The sequence below is a fragment of the Patagioenas fasciata genome, chromosome 18 (genome assembly GCF_037038585.1).
Source record: "Patagioenas fasciata isolate bPatFas1 chromosome 18, bPatFas1.hap1, whole genome shotgun sequence".
In the NCBI taxonomy this organism is placed as follows: Eukaryota; Metazoa; Chordata; class Aves; order Columbiformes; family Columbidae; genus Patagioenas; species Patagioenas fasciata.
In genome coordinates this window covers 11,170,583-11,193,876 of record NC_092537.1, presented here as the reverse complement: position 1 = coordinate 11,193,876, position 23,294 = coordinate 11,170,583, and the positions used below count along the sequence as shown (strand labels likewise).

The 23,294-nt window shown below is 46.3% G+C and overlaps 1 protein-coding gene across 1 annotated transcript; it reads right to left on the bottom strand.

Annotated features, from left to right (window-relative positions):
* Window positions 1-2,064: 2,064 nt before the first annotated feature.
* LOC139829320 (protein shisa-6-like) lies at window positions 2,065-22,212 on the bottom strand. Its single transcript, XM_071816358.1, has 4 exons — window positions 22,158-22,212; window positions 20,374-20,436; window positions 8,378-8,503; window positions 2,065-4,062 (listed from the first exon to the last, which is right to left on the bottom strand). The coding sequence occupies exons 1-4, from the start codon at window positions 22,210-22,212 to the stop codon at window positions 3,512-3,514; spliced, it is 795 nt and encodes a 264-aa protein (XP_071672459.1). The 3' UTR covers window positions 2,065-3,511.
* Window positions 22,213-23,294: the final 1,082 nt, after the last annotated feature.

The following is a 23,294-nucleotide window of genomic DNA, read 5'->3' as shown; positions in this document are numbered from 1 at the left end:
CCCCTGAACTCTCGTTCTGGACAGACATTCTGGTTTGCAACACATCAGACATGATGTTGCAGGACAATGGTGACAAACAATATTAATTAAAATGCTTTGCTGTTCTACAGTGTCTGTTGTGAGAGGGTCTCAAAGCACTTAGTAGACATCACGGTACGAACCCTCAGAATGCCTCTGCCCAATGGGAAAGTGTTACCATTATCATCACATGTTGACCATGGGGAACAAAACTGCTGGGGACCAGGCTGTGGATCATGACACCAGTCCCAGACCAAGTGATCTTTCAGTGACAAACTCTCCGAACGGGGAATAAGAAATTACATACGGACACCTGTGCATGCTGAAATGCCACTGTTCTAGCTGCCATCCCATTCCAGCATGCAAAGCAAACCATGGGAACACATGGTGCCCAGGAACAAATGGTGGTTGTCCAGGGCATGGTGTCTTCCCAGAGAGTTTTGCTGAAAATTGGCTGCAGTGGTGGCAGGGTCCCTGAAGAGATTTGACCTAGAAAGGCTTTTTGATGGTTCTTGTGGGACACATCTGCTTGAAACAGTTGAGTGGGTGGAAAAGCTGAGGAAATGGGGCTAAGATTTCTTTGGAGGATTATTGCCCAGCTAGGACAAGTTAGCAGAGGACCTGTGATATCTGTCAGTCAGAATAAGAAAAGGCTCTGAGATCAAATGGCCTGGACCTGTGCACAACATTTGTTACTTGAGTGAAAAATTTCCATATTTGCATCTAATCCAGCAGCTTCTTGGTTCACAAACAGAACATTCAGGTGAAGACTAGAGTTTGAGACACACGGCTATAGAAATGGAAAGAGAGGAGTGTTCACCTTCCCTTGGCCTCACATGGTCACTTCTGTTCCTCTGGCTCTGCCACCTTAACTCCTGGAGACTTTAGGGTGGACTCTCCTCTCCCACAGTGTTCACATCTCCCTGCTTGCAGAAGGGAAGATCTTGGCTTTTCCTGGACCAAGAGAGAATGGAAGAGCCCCAGAACCTCAGCAGGATCTGCCTCCCATCAGCCATGTGCGTTGCTCTTCTCTTCACAAGAGTCACAAACTTCGGTCTGTGGGAAGGTCACGAGAGGTGCTATTTTCACAGGGATTGTCCTCTGTGAAGACATATCCAGTGACTGAGCTGAGGAGCTTAGAGGTAGTCAGGGGAGAGAAGTGTCCATCAAGGGAAGGGGCCAGGAGATGAGGTGTGAGCCTTTTCTCTCTCATCTCTCCCATGCCACAAACCGCCACCTTGATCCACAGACAATTCTGGTTGTTGTCCAGAATGATTTTGCCCAATGCTGCATGGTAATGACCATCTGAACCACGGAGACTGATTTATTCCTTCCCAGCTCAGTTTCCATCAAACAAAGCCCCAGTACTTCTCACAGATGGAGTCCTTTCTGGACCCAGTCTCCATCAGGTGGAGCAGAAGGAAGCTCATGAACCAGGACAAGAAGCCCCAGGACAGGCTGGGAAAGAGAAAGGCCACATGGCCACCCCACTGAGGCCTGCCTCTGAATCCCACCAGAGGAAGACAACCTGCTCCTCCTGCCGACCCCGCACCAGAAAAACCTAGCGACACATCAGAAACCTCCGCACGAGACTCACGCTCACATGAGCCTATAATCGTTGTATGCTACAGGACCGACGTGTTGAGCTGGGAACGTCATTAAGGCCAGGAGGTGGGAGGTATTTGAGGGGAGGGAGAAGGGCAGAGCTAACTCAAATGAAATATTGTGAAGAGCCATGTAGGAAAAGACTCATTGTGGGAATGTAGGACACGAAGAGAGAAATATTGTATGGGAATGCATTTACAGCCCCAGGTCAGTCCCCATTTCACCCGGAGGAGGGAGCGCGCTTGCCGTTGGGATTGGCAGCATGGGGATGTGCATGCGGTGGGGCTTCATGTGCACACCACGGACACTGAGTGCTGGAGAGTGTCCAGCACCAACAGTGACAGCACTGGGTCTGGCTGGCCTTCAAAACCCCTGAGACCCTTTCCTGGCTGCAGAAGTATGTTCTAGTGTGAGTTAATTCTACAGAATATGATAGGAACACAAAAACAACGAAGAAAAGCCAAAACAAAATCAAACTCAACAAAGAAAAAAGCAAAGCCCGCTCTGGTTAGAAAACCAAAGAAAAAGCCCTCACAAATTCTGGAGCCACAAGTCTACATTTTAAAGATTTTACAAATATACAGTGTCTAATTAGTATTATATCAGATATACAACATGCCCATTTATTGTAATTATGATGGATATATAATTTATATGCATGAAATGTAACTGTCTTCATGGTTAGGACTTGGTACTCAGCGGAACTGGAATTTGCAAGGTTTTCTTGGGGGGCTATTACATGGAGAGGAAATAATGGAAAATTACCAACCTCCTTTTCAGTCGACACGACACCCTCAGCCTTCCGCTTCTGCTAAGGGCTAGAAAAAGATTTGCTACATATGGAGTTCTGGGTTGTAGCTGAGAGGAGGGAATATGTTCAGAAACAGGGGAACTGGGCCAGTGGAAAATGCTGTCAGCAAAATAAACTCCTGGGGAGAAATCCAGGCTCGGATAACCATGTGTATCCTTGCCTTGCAGAGGTCTCAGTGGAATCAGGACTTTCCCCAGCACAGGTCAGAAGAATTCTGGTGCTTTAGGTTCAGCAGTGGCAAGAAGCTGGAGGAAGAGAAACCCTATTCCTCCTTCCTATTTACATGTTGGAAACTCCAAGATACTAGAATGAGTGGAGAAAAGGATCTAACAAGCATTTCAGCGTATTTGTGCTTATTGAACACATCAACCCCACTACGTCCTACACTGAGAGAGCAGGCGATTTGTAGGCACTAGTATATTTTTATCTTATGAGTATATTTAATATAAACTAAAACTTCATTTCTCAGCCAGGCTATTCTTGGCCCTAGATCTGCCAGTCCCCTAAGAAAGTCTGCCCTTGAATTTGCTCCAAGGGTGAGGAAGAACAGATGTGTGGGTGCTGGCTGATACCAAGCGGTCTGGAGGTGATTCCCAGCAGCCAGAAGCTTACCTACTTGCTATGGAAAGGCCAAAAACATGAGGGTTGGCATGAGGACCAAGAACAGGGCCCCTCCTGCCAGGATGGGGGGCTGCATTTCCTCCTCCCTGTCTTGGGCGACACGAGACTGCTTCTACTTGTAGCAACTGAAAAGTCCTAAGTTCATAAAAACAATGAGCTAATGCAGGTGAGCCCTTGGAAGGAGTCATCTATTACTGTGGCTTTCTTTGACAGAAACTGATGCACGTCAGGAAATTTCCTCTATTATCCCTCACTATCATCTGTTTGCTTGCTTGGGTTCTTCTTATGTCACCGATGAAGGGGTGGCTTTAAAAACAATGAGGTGGATGGGACTGTCAGAGAAGTCTTTTCAGACACTGAGTTATTAGAGGTTATCTTGGCCTATAAGGCCACTGCAGTATGGGGTGCTGTGACCACCCCGGTCCCTAATGAGTATCTACAATGCACAAGGTCATATCAAACAGTCACCTCTGTTTTGCTCGCTGTGCGGTAGTGATGGTGGTGTCCTGGAATATAATGCAGTTGTTCTACCGTGTTGTGCCGTCGGGAGGCAAACGCTTGGCGCTTGGCAGAGGTCGGGTTCATACCTAAGGTATTGTACAAGTTATTTGAGGCACTAGGATGGGAGTGCATTTTTGTCATCCTGTAGCGATCCAAGACGGGTGTTGATACAAAGACGTCTGTGTGTGACAATGCCCGTGACATAGACTGGTCGGGGTACCCCGACCGCTCCGGGGAGAGCAGGGGGTCTTGGGAGTGGAGGCGCTCGGCGGACAGCAGCTGCTCGTCTGAGAGGATCCGTTCATAGGACATGCTAAACTCCTCGGGCATGATCCTCTCAGGAGACAGCACCCTGTCCTGGGACATGGCCCTGATGGGACGGCGGGGCCTGTCCCTGTGGTTGGTTTGTTGAGACATTTTGATGACGTTGATAGGGAGCGTGCCCCGGGCTGCCAGGTCAGGCAGATGTCTCCTCCTCATGTAGTATTCATCAGCCTCTTTGTCAGCTGTGGGAAAGGAAAGGAAACAGTCAGAAATGTCAGAGCGTTGTCCCGGGGGGTGAAAAGGGGCTGTGTAGAGCACACAGCTTTGGAGTGGCCTCCTGGTGAGACCAGCAGCTGGACTTGGGCATGGACATACACATCAGGGTGCTGTCTGCCGAGAGACACCAGCCCTGTGTGGGTTGTGTCGCCATGGGCTTATGGCAGAGCTATAAATTGCACACAGACAGGTATGAGTCCCTGTGCAATGCATCACACCTCACACCATGACACAACAGATCTCATATACTGTTGAGTCCAGACTGTGGTTTCACATGATTTACACAAACGACGGGTTATGGAGAAAGTATTTAATATCACCTTCACAATACACATACAAAGAAAGTACAGGGATAAAAAGAGCAAAACCTCTGCTGCAAGACAGTCTGGGCAATCATGAGGTGGGTCCCGCTTCCAGTCCCTAGAGTCTCTGTAGGCATTCAACAATAGTTAAACATGATGTGGAAATCTCCTATTTCCTCTGACGTAGCCATAAATCTGTAGGTTTTATGTACCACATTGGCTGAAAAATGAAGACAACTGGCTGGCTGTCCCAGGAGCCAGAGTGCTTTTGGAGAAACCTTATGGTACATGATTGGTGCTAACATCCCCGAACTTTGCTCACAAGACAACGGTTGCACATTGGTGCCTTCAGGTTCCAGTCAAACACGAGTGCTGCAAGCATCCTGTGCTGGATGGTCCCACTCACTAACTCCCTCGTCTCCTCTCCCACACATCCAGCACTCTCTTCAGTGCCCCCCGGGCCCCACTTCTCATAGTCCTGTGAAGAGTGCACATAACCCAGAGGATCTGTAAGAAGGATGGTCGATCCCCTTGTCTTGGCATCCAAAAGTACAAGTTGAGAATGCGTGTGCTGAAATTCACAGCCTGTTGGCTCCCCTGCTGCTGCCAACCCCTTCTTTACAGCCTACACACCACTGAGGTGTGGGGATCACCCCAATCTCTCCTGTACTGACATGCTTGTTGCTGATGGGATTTGCTCTCCAGAATGTATACTGTAGGAATGAGTCTTTTTTTGAAATCACAAACTTATTGGAAGAGCATCTCATTGCCAGTGTCAGACTGCAGCTTCTCTGGCCTCAAACTCTTGTGTCTATAAAATCACCTGCTAGGAAGCCTATGAAGGACAGAGGAAACTGCATATGGCCACAGTACTTTTAGAAATGTTTATTCCATAATCATAGATAGACTTGCCCACACGTGGCATGCACAGACTTGATAATGATGTTTGAGGTTGACACTTGGTCTCTGCTCTGAGAAGTTCCACTGGATTCGCCCAAGTGACTCAAAATACATGTAATTAAAGCAGAGAACATCCCAAATGGAGAAGTGCTTGGATGCTCACATTTGGCTGTGGTAATTGCCAGCGGGAGCTAAACCAGCTTATGTCAGATTTACTGTGGTCTGAGTCTGCTCGAGAGGTGGCAGAATCAGCTGATTAAAAGTGGTTTGATATTGTTCCTTGCTAATTTATAATTAAAAAATGCAGCATGCTCTGCACTTTTAAAAGTTTTGCCAATTAGGAACATGAAAAATAAGCTTCTCTTCCCTCCTCCATCCCTGCAAACAGTGTAGAAGTTTGCACAGCCTTTTGCTGGCAGTGGCTAAACCAGTCAGGGCACCAATTTCAACGCTGTTTCTAGGTTCATTCAGGCCACCTCCTCCCACGATGCTAAGAGATGTGTAGATATTGGCACATGTATCACATATGTGCCTTTGTGCCGAGGAGAAGCTCAGCACAGCTCTGTAACCGCAATATTTCTGCTCCCGAGGAAAGCAATGAAATGAATACAGCCCCAGGCTGTTGGGATTGGAGACACCAGGGGCTTCATCCACACGTGGGAGTGGGAACTGTGGACATTTGGTTGCTAAAATCAAAATGTCTCCAGGGCCTGAAACCATCCAGTCTGATTCATCTCGTCCTCATTGCACGGGTGGGCTCACTGGGACAGCGAGGGTCTGATACTGCTACCCCTTATCTTTGTATTGACGCTCATATGATAACTGACATTTGTAATTTTAGCCAAAATGAAACTAAAATCAAATATGTTTCTCCCTCATGGGCATACTTAAAAGTTCAAAAAAGTGTCCTAAGTGGATTCCAAAAGGCCAGAAATGATGAACAGACAGAAAGAAATCACTAATGTATTGATTGACAGATTTTTTTCTCTAAGTCAATCTCATACTTGTGGGGCTTCACTCATGCTTTAAAAAAATTGGAAGTAGAATTACTTGAAATCACATAATATGGGCATTTTTCATTCATTTTTGTTTGTTTGTTTGGGTTTTTTCCTTATTTTTAACCACCCTTTCACTCCTCCTTTGGTAGTTTCTAAAAACATTGATCAGGGTTTGTCACCGAACTTCAGCAGTGTTTGAGTGCTCCATCTAACGTGACTTTAGGATGAGCCTATTTGCCCTCAGGCAGCTTTTCTGGTGTTTTCCCCATTTGGAGGCAGAGCATCAAATGAATCCATTTACTCCCACATCTCACCTCAATGTTTCTAAGCTGCTACTGCAGAAAGGCAGAGCACAGTTCAGTGACACCGTAATTAGGGAAACGAGGTACATTTTTGCTGTTTTGGGAAGAGACTGTGGAAAAGCCAAGGGTATTTTTATTCCCACGGTCGTATGTTACAATGGTTAAAAAATGTGCCTACATGTAGGCATGTAAGGCCATCCTAGTAATTTCTTTGGTTTTCTTTCTCTGCAGTTCCAGTGTGTTTCTTCATTGGGCTTGTCTCTCCTGTTTTAATGGGCTTTAGCATTTTCAAACTGCCCAGTCATTTGTGATGATTCTTTAGCCAACACCAAGTGGTTTAATAAGCCTGGAAATATTCACTTCCTTCCTGACTGACCTTTCTCACTTAGCTGGAAGCAGAAATTCCCTGGAGCGCTCGGCAGAACAGAATTAATACCACTGCTCTTGTTCAGATGTGTGTCCCACACCCACCCACCCACCAGTGCTTTGGCGCAGGGCTTCCCACAGAGGTGGCACCTGCCCGTCAGAGATCTCCACACCTGGCTTCTCAGGCAGCAAACCCATATGGGTTTCCCATTGGCTGTGCCTTCAGGCTCTACAGAGGGATTTAGGCTCTGCAGAGGGATCTGGACAGGCTGGATCATTGGGCTGAGGTCAGTTGTACGAGGTTCAACAAGACCAAGTGCCAGGTCCTGCACTTGGGTCACAACAAACCCATGAATGCTACAGGCTCAGGGAAGAGCGGCTGGAAAGCTGCCTGGTAGAAAGGGATCTGGGGGTGCTGGTCAACAGTGGCTGAACATGAACCAGCGTGTGCCCAGGTGGCCAAGAGGCCACCAGCATCCTGGCTGGTACCAGCACTGGTGTGGCCAGCAGGCCCAGGGCAGTGACCGTCCCTGTGCTGGGACCTGGGGAGCTATTACAAGTGCAAACATCTAAGTTATTTCTCTAAATCAAGCAGTGTGATACATGGCTGCATCCAGAAAATGCTCACAGAAGCATACATACTACAAACCTATTTTCAGTCTGGAGAGAGCATTTGACCACACGAATATCACTTATTTCGTAATGCCACCAAAGCTGAAGAGTTTGCCATCAGCAAATGTGTTGGGCTGGAGCATTATGGGAAAGCTGGCAGAGCAAAGCAATACATAAAACAGCAAGGAAGAACAGATAGTAACTAGTGTGACCAGGGTAGCGAGCAGTGTGCTGAAGCATCAGAGAGGCACCATGGATCAGTGATCGGCATGGGTCAGGACCAGATCCGGACACATGCACCACGAGACACGGCAGATCCCAGCACTGCTCGGGGCAGGCACATGTCCTCCGACTGAAATAGATGCTCCCAACAATTTCAGCAGTTTTCTGTTGGCCTCAATTTGTCAACTGGGTCCAGCTGCCCCCACGGACACTGAGGTATCTGCCCTGGGTGTGCCGAGGTGAGCTCAGCCAGCTTGGCTCATCTCAGCTCACCTCGGCAGAAGGAAAAAGGAGATATGAGGTGGAGTAGTGGGACGCAGCACAGCAAAGAGGTGTCAGTAAACAAATAACCACATGTGCTCCCACAGTAATGAAGTAACTCTTCCTCTATACTCTTCCTTGATGGGAAGCGACAGCCAAAAGAATCATTACCACAGATACCAACTTGGGTGGTACAATGACAGAGGGAAGAAGGTTACTGACTTAACGTTGTGCCCACTGTGGCTTACAAGCAAATGAGATACAAAGGAAATGAAATGATCTGACACCTACTTAGTCTTTTCAGAGAAGAATATTTACTTGAGTTTGTCTTGACAGCAGACTCATAGGATGGTGGGAGGTGAGAGAGGTTCTGGAAGGACCGGGAGAAAGACAGATCATAGGGTTCGGTGGCAGAAGTAAGGATGTTGTTCATTCGTGGCTTGTCTGAAAAACAAACAAACAAACAAACAAAGAGAGAAAGGCATGTCTACAGTGAGCATCAAACTGAGGTGAGACAGGCAAGCCATTCCTACAGTCTCCGACAGGGAGAAGAGCTGTATCATGTTGGACATGTTGAAGCAAAGCTAGAAGAGTGAAGCTTGCAGGGGTGATGGGACTGAGTTAGCTGAGTCAAAAGGCCAGGGAGGTGGCCAGTTCAGGTATAGTCTGAAAAGTAAATCAGAGGGCTAAATTTTCTGATACAGCTGAGGAGTGGCAGATGCCCAAGCCTTGGGTTCACACATCCCTTCTGTGCACGCCTCTGAAGTGTGCTCATGGAGAGCAAAGCAACACGTGCTCAGTCTGCACTCATGTGCCTCAAGACCCCTCTTACCTCCTTTGAACGGTGGACTCGTTGAGATCAAAGCACAGATTCTGCACAAAAGTAACAGAGCAGTAGGAGAATTTCACCTTGTCAAATGTGTTGTCTTTATGCAGTGTCCAAACATTTGCTAACAGCTTCTCCTATCTCAAAATTCATAACAAAATCCACCCAAGCAGAATGCAGATATTCCAGCAGACATTTTTCTAGACCTGAATCACAAAGTCAGCTCTTTAGCAAGAGTCAGGCCATTTCGTCCCCTGTTGCCTTTCTCCTGCGTGGAGTCCTGTTTGGATTAGACAGCAGAACATCTTCCCCCTCTCCGAGTGCTCACATTTCACTGTGTCTTTGGTGCTCCCTGTTGCCTAGAAATGGACCCAGCAGTTCCCAAACGTGGGCATGTAGAGTTGCTTCCACAACTTTTCTCCCACTGTGACTTACCCTAGATATTTTAAACCTTCTGTCATCTACCCCTCACATTGTACAACTTCTTCTTAAAGACAGGCAGGGACATTCTTGTCTTCTGACATAAACCTGCTCAAGATTTCCCAAAACCAGCACTCCTGTGCAGCTCTCAGCCCAGTAACTTGCCCAGTGCTCTATGGGACCTGAGCCATTTGGGGTGTGACAGGGTATCTGAGACACAAAGAGCTGGAACAAGTGATGTGGGACCTGTCAGAGACTTGATTCCACTCATTTTTAAACACTTGAATTACAACCACCATGTCAAGAAAGCCCACACTTGCTCCTTTCTGCCCCTGTCGTCACTGATTCCATGCACTCTGCTGCTCCATGAGCCTCCCCACCATGATGCTTCCCGCAGAACAAGCCACAGCAATGTCCTCTTCCCCCACTATGACCATGAGTAGAACAGCTGCCCCTCTCCTTGAGCACCTCCTGGCACCAGCACGGGGTCCCCCATGCTGTGTGGTCCCCATCGCTGCCAGCACAGCCAGCTGAGGGGTGACACTGCCCTGCCAGGAGCAGGGACCGGCTCGGTTCAACCAGCACCTCCCCTGGGCTCAGGGTCTGACCGCCGAGTCAGCCGCCCACAGAGCAGGAACAGCCCCGCACTCCACAGAGTGGCATTTTTTTCCCCAGTTCTGAGAAATTATGAGACACTTTCTTACAGATTTTAACAATGGTGAAAATTTCCTCTAAACAATGCAATAACCATCTTGGTTAATAAACTGTTCTTTCCTATTTCATATTTATGTCTCCGCACTCCTCAAATAGGGTTATTGTCTGGGTAAAAGAACATAGCCCCAAGTGAGCATATAGTTAATGTGTCATCTCTCTGAGAACATTATTTTCTTGCTGATGACTTCAATCCATGCCTAATAGACTGAATGCAGGATTAGGAAGTGCATGATATTCATCAGCGCACTGGAAACAATTGATTAGATATTATCCAGTAAACAGAGACCATATCAGCATTGAAACTGTGTCCCCACTCGTATTTGTGCTTGTGTGGCAAGGACCCTGGGGTAACATCTCTTTGCAAATTTCTCAGCCAGAACCTGTATCTAATCTCCATTTTGCATGGAGGATTGGACATGCTGAAATAAGCCCAGTCATATGTATGGAATTTGTGTTCAGTGCCAAAGCGGGAACATTAATTGACTGTTTGCATGAGGTGTGTGAAATTAAGTGCCACACATTTATCTGATGGGCTTGTGCAGAATCAGTACACCTTCTCACTGCTTTTTCCATCCAGTCAGTCAGGAACAGACCATGATGATTTTGGTAAATGAGAAGTCACCTTGAAATCCACTGCCCATCATTCAGCACAATAACGGATAAATAGAAATTACCCAATATCATTTCAGATGTCTTTTTCATAATATACTTTGATAGTGAGATCAGAGAACTGAGAGGCTTGAGTAAGGAGAAATATCTTGTACAATTTACATTTTGGGACCAGTTCAGGAGAATTTTCCTCGTAGTTCTTCATTTCTGCAATGTATTTGAGTTATGCTTTTATCTGGTCTGTCTTCTTTTTGTTTGTGGCGTTTATTGACTCCTGTGGAAGATGCAGGACACAATTCATTAACAAGATGTCAATAAAAAGGTTGTGTGCTGCTCTGTTTTCCAGCATTCCCACTCATTTCAGTCCAGCTCTACATTCTGCACAGTGGGAGATGAGCACTGCAAAATGGACCATGTCCCCCGGTTACTAGGATTAGCTTTGGAAGCCGCTAACAGTCCACATTTACCTCGCCACCATCCTGCAACCCTGTGCCATTTTATACCTCTATGATACCTCATGCATTCTGGGCACTATTTGCAAAGTTATTTGAAGAGGAAATGGAGGAAATGAAGCTCACCCAGAGCAGAGCACATGCAGCAGATACGGAAACATCATCCAGCAAAGCAAGCACACCTTTTTACAGCCAGTGCAACATCTTAAAATTCTGCCAGCGTCTCTCTGATTAATTGAGCAGGAGAGGGCTCCACTCCGCAGCATTTCCTATCTCCCGAGCATCAGCGGTTTCACGGTTCTCCAACCGAGTGCTGTGTTGCTCTGGCCATGGGCAGGGCTGGTGGCTTGTGGCACAGCACTGCCAAGAACTCACCACGCTGCACACTGTTGACATGATAAGCTCGGGAAGGGAGCAGGCATCTCTGTGGAGAAAGACTCATCCTTTGCAGCTCTAATGTCTCTCCTTGGACACCTACCAAGCAAGAACCGTGCACTTCTTCTGCTTCATGAGCCAGAATTGTTGGGCCAGTCCAAACACTGCTATATGAACCAGTGAAATCATGGGCCAAGCTCAGAAAGGCTGCCCTGCTCCATTTGGACCAAACTCTTGCATGAAGATTGAAGAAGGTGGTGCCATGGGGTGGAGAGCTCTGCACCTGAGGAACCAGAGCACTGCCTGCCCTCATGGGCAGCCAGAGGAACGTTTCCAACCACCACCTTCTCAGGACATAAGGCCGGTGGCCGGCATGGCACCCCCATGAATGTTGGGGCCTGCAGAACTTCACCCTGTGCATTGGTGACTGCGGTTACAGCTGGTCTCTGGATGGACACACGGATTAACTCCTCTGCTTTGTGCAGGCACTCGCCTGCTTTGGAATCTATGAAGGAAAGAAAGTAATTTAAAGTGGAGGGAGAGTCTCAATTCACCATCAGCGCTTTGCAAACTTTCTGCAAGCACCAGGCTCAGAAGCAGCCTCAGGATTACTGAAGTTGGCGGCTCGTGTTGTGGAGATGAGATCTGAAGTCTTCTCAGTGTGTCTTGTTCTTGGAAGACAGCTTATGTTTCAAAGTGTGTTTACATGAGGCACAGAACCTTTAATGTACAAGGACAGGAGCTGACGACACCCAAGACAGAACCAGTGAATATATGCAAAGTTTTAAACAAAGCTCGAGTGGCAAAAGAGATGTGCTCCATATTAGCATATGAGTCTGCACATATGTTGTGTGAATTTTGCAAGACATTTCAACAGATGCCTTTTAAAACATTCACCCAGAGAAAGCAAACAATGTCACCTAGGAGAAACTGATAGAACCGAGCCTTCTGCTGCTCAGCCGCAGCTCGGTGCAGCTCGGTGCAGCTCCAGCCCTCTGTCACAGTGCACACCGCCTTCTGCTCAGCCATTTGAAGGACCAGACACAACGTCTCCTCTGATCCCGATGCGAGCTCCTACAAAGGACCACATTCCGCAGGAAAATCTGGTTGTAGCTGATGACGTTTGGTAGCCTTCTGTGCCAATACTTAGCACCTCCTGAGCCATCCTGGAAGTGACGCGCTGTTACACCAGGCAAAGAACTGATATTCACAGACTCAAATTAAAATTTATAACATAAATCTTCAGTGTTTGGGGGGTGAAGTATCTGTGTTTTCACACTTAGGTTTTTATGCTACAAACACTGATATTAATAGTCCTTTGCATCTCTCATGAAGAATCTCAAAGAGTTTTATACATTTGCAGGTCAGATTCTCTGTGGTGTAAATCAGCAGCTCTCCAGTGAACAGCTGCCCTCATTTATATCAGATGGAGATGGGGGGTTTTCAATGCAGTTAGTGATAAAAAACCTCTGCGTATCAGTATGATGCTGGGATTAGGTCTTTCCGGGCTCCTGTCTGAGAACAGAACAGAAATCTGAAGGGGTAAGATGCAAAGAGGATGAGGCACAGCAGCACGTTGCAAGGTGATGCCCTAAATGCTCTAATATACACATGCAGCATAATAATATACTTGAATTGTATCACCCAGGAGCTATTGACATGAAGATGCTTCTGAGTACACAAAGCGCTTAACTGCACGTAGCACAGTCACACACTACAACACGGGATGAGAGGAATAATGTTGCCAATTAAAATCAAAGGAAAAAAATACAGAAAGTAGTATTGCACTTAGCAATCACAGCGAAAGATAGATTAACTTCTCCTTGGGTTAGCTGCCTTTCCATGGGATGTAGAAAACACACGGCTCTGGCACCAGCATGCGGAATTGCGCAGAACCGGGACGAGGACTAATTTGTGTTGAACTTGAGACTGTGTGATGGAAAACCTTCAGCGTGTTAACTCCTTCCACCCCTGCGAGCGCCTCGTGCTGGAAGCTGCCCAACACATGGAGGGGACGCTGTTTCAAAAAGGAAAATGAACCAGCGTGTTTCATCCTGGCACCAAACAAGCAAGGTGAGCAAGCCAAAACTAGCTGAGAGACACGAATCGTCCACCCTGAATGGGCTGGGTGACTGTCCCCCTCCAGCTCTTTGGGACCAGGGTGAGGCACAAGCCCCCCAGACAGGCTGAAGATGGGGCAGGGACCACACAATGTTCTGGTGGAACCATAGTGAGCTCCACAACAAGAGCACTTCTAGTAACGCAAATGCCAAAAACCCCCTTCCTATCAGCAGTTTCACAGGCTCTGACTTTCATGGTGCTGTGATTTTGCCTCTTGAAATTTTGCTCTTTTTCACCAGTCTCACATGCGCCAGGGATAAAGATGCTGCTTCCCTTTGCTTACGGGTCAAGATCTGCTTCTGCAAGAGGAACCTGAGGCCAGTGTCAGAGCTTTTCTGCCCTTTGCTTCACACCAGCATTGCCACAGAGAGAATCTCCTCGGGTTCCTCATGGCATGAGGCTGAAGACACAGTTACACAGCTGTGGTTTACTCCACAAGCCTCAGCTTTTTATTTATGATAGTCACTTGCTGGGTGCAGCATGGGCCACGCCATGGGTGGCATAAGAGTATTAATCTGCAAATTAAGGCCTCCATAATCAGCAGAGTGGTTAACCCCGGAGCTGGGAGGCTATTTTAGCCCTGCCATAGTAAGGCCTTGAGAAAAGCGATTTCTTTGTCCAAACACACGACATATTTAGTCTAAAAAGCAGACCAATTGTTTCAATACTGAGTACTTTAAAGGGAGGTACCATTGAAGTCATTAATCTGCTCTCAGCCCCAGAGTTGTTCACTAAAGAAAGGTCGGTGCATGGCAACAAGTGACAGCACTGGATTCCACCCGTGGCCCCAGCAAACCCTGCGCACAGGGTCTCAGCACCCAGGGACATCATCTGCGAGTTCTCACGTCAAGACAGGTAAATAGCGATGCCGATTCTCTGACGACTTCGCTCCAATCTGCTTTGTAATTGCGGAACTGGAGCTGTATCGCAACACAGCAGTTTGTGTGCCTTGCTTTGCAAAGTGGGGGCGTAAAGCAGCTGAACTATCAACGGGCACCCCCGTCACAAATGGCAACTTGTACACGTGAAAAATCTGGCTTTATGTTGTCCAGTCTGGTTCATCTCTCCCCACTTTCACTGAACCCCTGCTGCTCCGCAGAAAGAGCCGTGAACATAATGTGTCTGTTTGTTCTGTAGGTTATATTCTGGAGGTCTGATTATCTTCTAATTTCCTCCCATATATTTCTACTGGGGATAAATCTAATTTAAACACTCCTTAATTGTTATAATTTTGTAAACAGTGTCTTAAACACAACAGACACAAAACTCCCAACAAATTGCTGGAGGAGATGTGACAGTATAGGGAATAATTTTCATATCTTCTGGGATTGTCCCAAATTGAAGCTTCTGGTCTGATGTTAGAAAACTGATGCAAGAAATATATCCCCCAAAGCCCTGTTACTGTGTGGGAAGGAAGATGGCCTGGATTTCTGAAATGGAGAAAAAGGAAAGAAGGAAGGAAGGAAGGAAGGAAGGAAGGAAGGAAGGAAGGAAGGAAGGAAGGAAGGAAGGAAGGAAGGAAGGAAGGAAGGAAGGAAGGAAGGAAGGAAGGAAGGAAGGAAGGAAGGAAGGAAGGAAGGAAGGAAGGAAGGAAGGAAGGAAGGAAGGAAGGAAGGAGAGAGAAGGGGAGAGGAGAGAAGAGAGAAGGGGAGAGGAGAGAAGAGAGAAGGGGAGGGGAGGGGAGGGGAAGGGAGGGGAGGGGAGGGGAGGGGAGGGGAGGGGAGGGGAGGGGAGGGGAGGGGAGGGGAGGGGAGGGGAGGGGAGGGAGGGGAGGGAAGGGAAGGGAAGGGAAGGGAAGGGAAGGGAAGGGAAGGGAAGGGAAGGGAAGGGAAGGGAAGGGAAGGGAAGGAAGGGAAGGGAAGGGAAGGGAAGGGAAGGGAAGGGAAGGGAAGGGAAGGGAAGGGAAGGGAAGGGAAGGGAAGGGAAGGGAAGGGAAGGGAAGGGAAGGGAAGGGAAGGGAAGGGAAGGGAAGGGAAGGGAAGGGAAGGGAAGGGAAGGGAAGGGAAGGGAAGGGAAGGGAAGGGAAGGGAAGGGAAGGAAGGGAAGGGAAGGGAAGGGAAGGGAAGGGAAGGGAAGGGAAGGGAAGGGAAGGGAAGGGAAGGGAAGGGAAGGGAAGGGAGACAGGAAGGATGGAAGGGCTACAAAAGAGACACGCACATACATGCGTACGTACATAGCAGTTTGTTTAAAATTCACATTGGTGCACCTATAAAAAGAAATTTGCCTCCATGAGAGCAAACCCAGACATCATCTATAGAAAAGTGCCTGGACAAATTAAACACTTGAAGTGAAGCCATTTGTTGTTTATGGTTGTTTACCAAGTATTTTCTGACATGACTATTAAATGCAATGAACTGACATAAAAATTATTATATGAACTTCTACTAACTATATTATTTAGCAATGTGCTTGTTTTTTTATGTAGACGTAAAAATGTTTATACAAGACTCTTTTGGTTAGCATAATTAAATATGAACTAAATGTAATGAGATTAAACTTCAGTAGCAGTAAAAAATAAAGTAGTAAGCTTTATAGAAACTGAGCCCAGGTAGTCAGCATATATTTCTGTTATATCTAATGCTCCACTGTCCTGGTTCTTTCTATGCACAGTTTTTTTCCCCACATTTTAATGTTTTTATAGGAAAATATTTATGTGTTTATTTTGTATAAAGACTGAATAGCTGAGCAAGATAAATTAATGTATCAGCAGGTTTACCTGCATTTCATAAGTTAAATTTAACTGTTCTTAGAAACTAGTACTTGAGCACTCGCATTCACCTTTTAATTATGAAATCACTGTAGAATTCTTCATTTGCAGCTTAATCTGCAGCTGATATAAAACTGAAGTCTAGAGCTAAGGAAGCCTACATCACACTTCTGAAGTCTGTCTCTGAAAACAGAATTTAGGCTGAAGTTTCTAAGGAACTGTAGATACTTCTATAATGGGACATGCAGTGTCCTAGAAGTGAATTGGCTGCACGAATAGACCGAAACCAGGAGAAAATCAATGACTTCTTTAAGATGTGGGATACTCAAAGTCACACGAGCTAATTCAGAGCCCTCAACACCAGCAGAGATTAAATCCTGGTGCTCCAGATGGTGGGCTGACAGACCTTCTTGCCTGTGGTCACTCCTCCTGATGGCCATTGGAAATTGTCTCCCCCAACACATCACGCTTGCCAGCCAGGCAAGGAGAAAAGGGAGAGTTTCTTCTCACTCCCTGTTAACTGTGCAATGAACAGCTAATTAACTGATAACAGCCTGACAGAACGGATTATATGCAATCCCACCACTAATTAGTGGTTATTGTTTCCTGCATCAGAAAGAGTTCGGTGTAATCACATCAGCGATCTCAAGGCCTCACAATCCACTGCGATGGGCACGTCCTCTGCGTGGACAAGAGTGGTGACCCCCAGGCCAGGTTAAAACAGAGTCTCAGGGTTTTAATTCTGGGAACCTGAAGTTGAAGCTGAACAGCTCAGAGACCTAAGGTCAAATCTACTTTTTTTCATGGCCCCTACCTGACAGAGTTCAAGAAGAGACTGGACGATGTCCTCAGACACACGGGGTGACCTGTGGGGTGTCCTGTGCAGGGACAGCAGTTGGACTCCATGATCCCTGTAAGTCCCAGCTCAGGACATCCTATGGCTCTATGATTCTAGGTCTCCTTCAGAGTCCTGGGCCCCATGTCTGCACAGCCCGTGCTGCTCACATCAGCAATGTGTGAGTTTGGAGATTCATTGTCATGGCAAGAAACCTATGAAGTTCCTGTGGTGGCAGGAGATGGGAGAGAGATCAGCAGCCCACAGCAGCCCAGTTCTCACCCGGACAGGTATTGCAGTCCGCAACAACTCACGATTCCCTTCGCAAATGCGAGTCCAAGCGCATCCTCGCTGGGTGAGGCAGCCCCTGGGGAGCTGCTCCAGGCACTGGAGAGATTTCTGCCTGTTGAGGCTCACGTGTGGCTTCTTTGGTGACAGGTCACCTACAACCCCTGCCCTGTTTGCTCTGTGCCAGTGGCCTGAGAACCTTCCTCCGTTTGTTTTGCTTCAGTTAACAGTGAACTGAACTCAGGCCATGTGCAACACGGAGCAGGTCTGGAGCCTCACACTGGCTTCTCGCCCTTCTTGGGCTCCTCGATGGTGTCACTGCATGGTGGGTGCGAGAGACAAGCTCATGGTCATGGTGCTCAGAAGGACAGCTCATGTCCACCTACAAATTTGCACAGTCACACACAAAAGGTGCACCATGTCGCACCCAGGAAGAGAATTAAACTAAATCTGTGGATTTGCTGAATTATCTCAGAATTTCAGCAGTAATTATGAATACTGCAAGCTCTTTTGATGCACTATTTGAAAGCTCCAAATATGTTCTTAGACTCACCAAGCAATGGCTCACCAGCAACAGGACACATGAATATAATGAACATAAGTGTCCATGACCATATGGGTAACTTATGAACAAAATATAACTCTGAATCCTACAGTTCTTTATAGTCAGATCATTCAAGTCACTTTGTACCACCAAATTATTAAGATACAGTAAACACGAGCAATGAGTGGAGAAAAAAAAGCGAAAGATCTGCTTTGATTTTTGTCTCTTGAGTACATAGAAAAGAAAAGCATCTGGCAGGTCCAGGAGGAAGTTCAACAACTGTTTTAGCAAATGTTGCTGCCTTAAGCTGTTGAATGCAATGGAGACCCAATGATGGAGCTACATTAAAGCTTCTGGGCAGAGACACAGGTACACGGGACTCATCTGGCTCTGCTGGGGCAGATCTCAGAACCCAGTACATGCTACATTTGAAGAACAAGTAGTCAGACCAGAAGACAATAAAATTTCAACCATATTACTTCATATTTTTTGTCTTTTTGGCATTGTTTCTCCTGTGTTTTTTGAGAGACGGAAAAAAAATCCCTAATAATGTAGTCTTAGAAGTAAAAGTAACTTGTGGGCTGAGGAGCTGCCGGATCCACCCCCTAGGAAGGACAAACACCAAAGATCTGAGGTGACCTTTTCAAGGACAGTCGTTCTCCCACCCTTCTTTATAGCAAAGCAGCATGGAAATTTCTATACTAGAACACACAACAGTCACAACTAATCAATTCCAGAATAATTACAAAGATGAAGTTTCAGAATTAAAAACAAATGCCAGAACAAAAGGAGTAACAAATACAGAGATTCAGAGTTGCAAGGAGAGAGAATCGGTGTATGTTGAGATACACCCGTCACTTACTGGTTCCACAGCAGAAAGAAGATTTCAACTGCAAATGCTAGAGGAACATCTCACATTAAAAGGGCAAAGGGTGCAGGGAAGAGCAAGGACAAGACCAAGCAAGGTAGCAGCAGAAGGGGGAAGAAAGCGGAGAGGACCTGGAGGTTCATTCAGAGGCTGGACTGATTGCACAGAGATAGGGGGAACCACTGATTTGGGAGGCGGTGACTGGTCTGGATTTGGATGGAGCCGGGAGCTGCAGGTTGGGTGGTCTATGGTGGCTGCAATGCAGGAAGGGACGTGCTCCCCACAACCAACTGCTCTGCAAGGGCCAAGGCAATATAAAAGAAGAGGGAGCTTGGGCAGAGGAGACAGAAGGGCTGGAGCAGAGAGCAGCAAGGTTTCTGGCCATGGAAGGGGTGAAGACACATCTCCAAGCTGGCATGAGATGGTGGAAACAAAGGGGGAAACAAAGGAGTGTCTTTTGAACTCTTAAAACTGGCTAAAGCACAACATGGGGCATCCCCAAGTTTATTAGGTTGAGAGGGCTGGATAGAGAGGCGCCAGTAAATGTGCTGAACTATGTAAGACAAATGAAAATCGTGGTCTTTCGGAGCCCTGCAAGAGCGCTGTCAGACGGGGTATTAACACGTATGAAGCTGCTTGGGTACGAAGACCAAACCCAGGAGAGCTTTGGAGGAACTCTGGAAGGGCTGCTCGCACCCTTTAGAGGGATGAGCAGACGCGTTTTATGGGGGCGATAGGCTGCCCCAGACGTCTCCTGAGATGTCACTGCTGAGGTTATGGGCATAGGTCAGTGCTGTTCCACCCTGTGGTGGGTGTGGGGACATGGAGGTGCTCTGGGTTTCACACATTCCTAGGGTCAGAGAAACGTCACGTTTCCACAATAAAGGAGATTTGGAAGGGTGTGAAAGCAACCACTGGGACTGATTTAGAAAGAGGCACTATTGGTTATGGAAGTGGGCAGGGGGAGTCCTGAATCTCCTCATGGTCTCTACCTATCCTACATACTAGAAACTAGAGAGGCACCGTGCAGCTAATGAGGGGCTGCAGCAGGTTGTCCTGACCAGACCCAGGCAGGTACGGGCTGGACAGCTTGGACTGAGCTGCGAACTCAGACTCTGCCCACACATCATGACACCAACATCAAATAATCAGATTAGGAGCCCTTGCCCCATGTTTGCTGTTCTTCAGCCTACCCTAGAAACATGCACAAGTAGTCGGTTGAGTGGCTTGGCTGACAAGATGCACTTATCATTGGTTATCCTTTTGGCTAGTTAAATCTGAGAGCACCTTGCTGATGTGGAAGGGAGAAAGGAGCAATCAGACATGGGGAAACACAAGTTTGATAGGTAAAGTTATACAAAACTGGGCCATATTTCATTGTGAGCACTTTTAAAAAATATGGTCCTATGTTTAATGTTAATGGAAACCACCATTCATGCATCATCGCTATAGGAACCTTTCTATTAACATTAAACATACTTTGATACCAGTAAATGTTACTGGCTAGCAGAGGAAAGTTACAGCATGTGTAATTTTGCTCTTTGTTTTCTCTTACCATGTGTAGGTGTCTGGGTGGCACTGTTTAGTATCAGGTGATTATAATTTTGTTCTTGGTCATCTGAAATTCACAGAAAACAAAAAAAAATCCCTTTAAGAAACGGCTTAGCATACCCACTGATCTGAAGATGATAATTACAGCTCGCAGTATGCACAGGAAATCTCAGCATGATTAAAGAAAGGAGAAGAAAATGCTTAAGAAAGCAGAAGATTCTGTTATGTAGTTCACTTAAAATTCCAGATGCAAGAAGAACGTGATAATGGGAAACCGCTCCCCTTCTGCTGAGCCTGCAAATAAGAGTTATCTGCCAAGGTAAGGAGCGTGTCCAGACAGGAATAAAACCATAGCTGGTGCACCGACATCCCTGGGAGCTGCAGGAACCTCGGAGGCCCTGCTCCACCACTCCATCTCCATCCCATGGGGAGGTTTTCAGGACATTGGGCCCAACCACCTGAAAACAGACTCTCCCACCGTGACCGCAACCACAACAGCGATGTCCTGTGCGAGTACAGGGGAAGATCAAAGACGTTGCCTCAGAAACGCAGGAGATAGAGTTAAATAGCTGCATGTCGACTGTATATCTCCCTCCCCTGAGATGTGAGAATCCTGTAAGACCTGATGCATTCAGCATTAAATGCACCGTGCTGCAAAGTGGGAGGCCAATCAGCGGCAGAATGACTGGTACCACTGCCATTAGCAATTACCCTTTGGGCTGGAAAACAACCTTCTTTCTTTCTCACTTTAATAGAAACCATTGGATAAGTGACTGCAGGTAAACTTCTATCATCTTCAGTTCCCAGACAAGGCTTCAATACGGAAAGAACTCTTTGTCCGGATCTTTGTGACTCATCATGTAACTGTAGTATCGCAGGCTGAGAAGAGGTTTTTAAGGAATCTTCTTACATCTCATGCTCTCTCGGTGCAGGGTGGGCTAGTCTGATGTCTACCCTGCTATTCTTAAAAACCTCTCATTGCTGTTTCACTTTATTCCCAGAAGATCTGTTTCATTAGGTCTTTCTTAGTGCCTTTTAGGCCAATTGCTTCTTTCCAGACTCACAGGGACGTGGAGAAAAATTCCCCTTATTTCTGCAACTTCTTTATGACAAAGCTGTTCCTGCTCACTTAACTTTATTCTTCAAGTTAAACAACACCGTTTCCTTTATGTTTCCCTAGACAACTTGCTTTGCCTTGGGTTATTCTCATTCTAGCATCCTGTGTTTTCTCCAATTAACCTAGAACCTTTCCAAGTCTGTAATGCAGTCTGGGATGTGTTTCTGAGCAGAGACCTCACTGGTACAGAGTGGAGCAGATGGATTTTTCTCAGTCATCTACTCTTGTTCACACAAATCCACATGATATTTTTCTTTCCACGGTTCATGCAAACTTTGGGATCCTTTATGATACCTTATTGCTCTTCCAAAGAACTGCTACTCATTCAATTGTTCTTCAACATACACAAGGCTTTTTAGTATTCCGGTTCAAGTCCAATATGCAGCATTTTTCTCCATTTAATCAATTTATTTTCAGTCTATTTCTCCAATTTGTCAAGAACATTTTAAATTCTAATCTCATCATCTAACAGACTTATGGTTGTCCAAGCTTCATATCATGTGCAAATTTAATAAGCAAGTTCCTTTCCCACCAGGAACAACAACACTAAATGCAGATCCACGTCAGTTCATCCCTCCACTGATGTCTATTCACTGCTTATGGCCAGTGAGCCATTATGGCATCTGCCCTACAGAAGTTCATTAAGGACATGCTTCCCTAATTAGTCTCACATTCCCAGAAACTGCTGAAAATCTTGCTAAGGTCATGATCCTTAACATAAGCCATTTCTCCCTGGCCACAAAACACAGTAAAAATAATAAAACTAAGATTAGCTTGACATGATTTGTTCCTGAGAAATCCATGTTGGCTGCCACTTGATCTCGCTGACAACCCTGCACAGCCCGTGTACAGCCAGGATTCAAATCAGGGGTTATTCATTCCCGTGAGAACAGACCAGGCACCTCTGTTTAGAAAACAGGCACTGATTACACACAGCCAGCTGAAAATATAGGAAGGATATTAGTCTGGCTACCAGTATGTGATGAGCAAACCCCGAGAGGAGACCAGGTGCACATAGAAACCTAAAGTGCCCTTGAATAAGTGGCCCACAGAGCTCCCGAGTTAGAATGTTCCTGTGGATCACCCACTGCTGTTTACTTTTAGCAGGCAAAAATCCTGCGGGAACTACTTTTGTAACTTCACTTCGGTTTCTCTTCCTCCATATAGTCTAATATCACTGTAACATGGAAACTGGACCACAGGGTGGGTTGGACAAATCAAAAAATGGATATTTCTGGAATCCCCACAACTGTCCAAAGGGATTTTCAGTGCTTTGGGATCAGATGGGACATTTCCCATCTAGTTTCCAACAAGCATGATACAGAATCCTGCTCACTCACTTCTGCATTAGGTTTTAACAGTTTCTGGAGTTCAAACAGGCCTTTTCAGTCATACGATATTAAGAGTGTGTGCGATGGGAAGTCTGATACACGCCTAAAAGAAACAGCTGTGGTATTTCTAGTCTTCATTTCCAAAAACCACAATATACTTCAGGTCTTAGCTGAATCGTCTGGATTCAACTCTTACTAGATCTTTCATATTTTTTGGTGGGAGTAAGAAAACAATTTATTACTAGAAAATTCTTCCACATGTAGATATTTCTAGATCTTGAGGCTTGTCAATCAGCAAATTTATTATTCTCTTTGATAATCTAAATATTCTGTGCTTCTGAAAAGCTGTGAGGTTAAGGCCTGGGCCAGTATGTACAGACTTAATCAGATTCAGTTCGTGACACTGTCAAGCAGAGATGTGGTTTGAATATTATTGCTAGGTTGGTGTTTGGTCAGTATGGCCAAGAACGGGGCTGC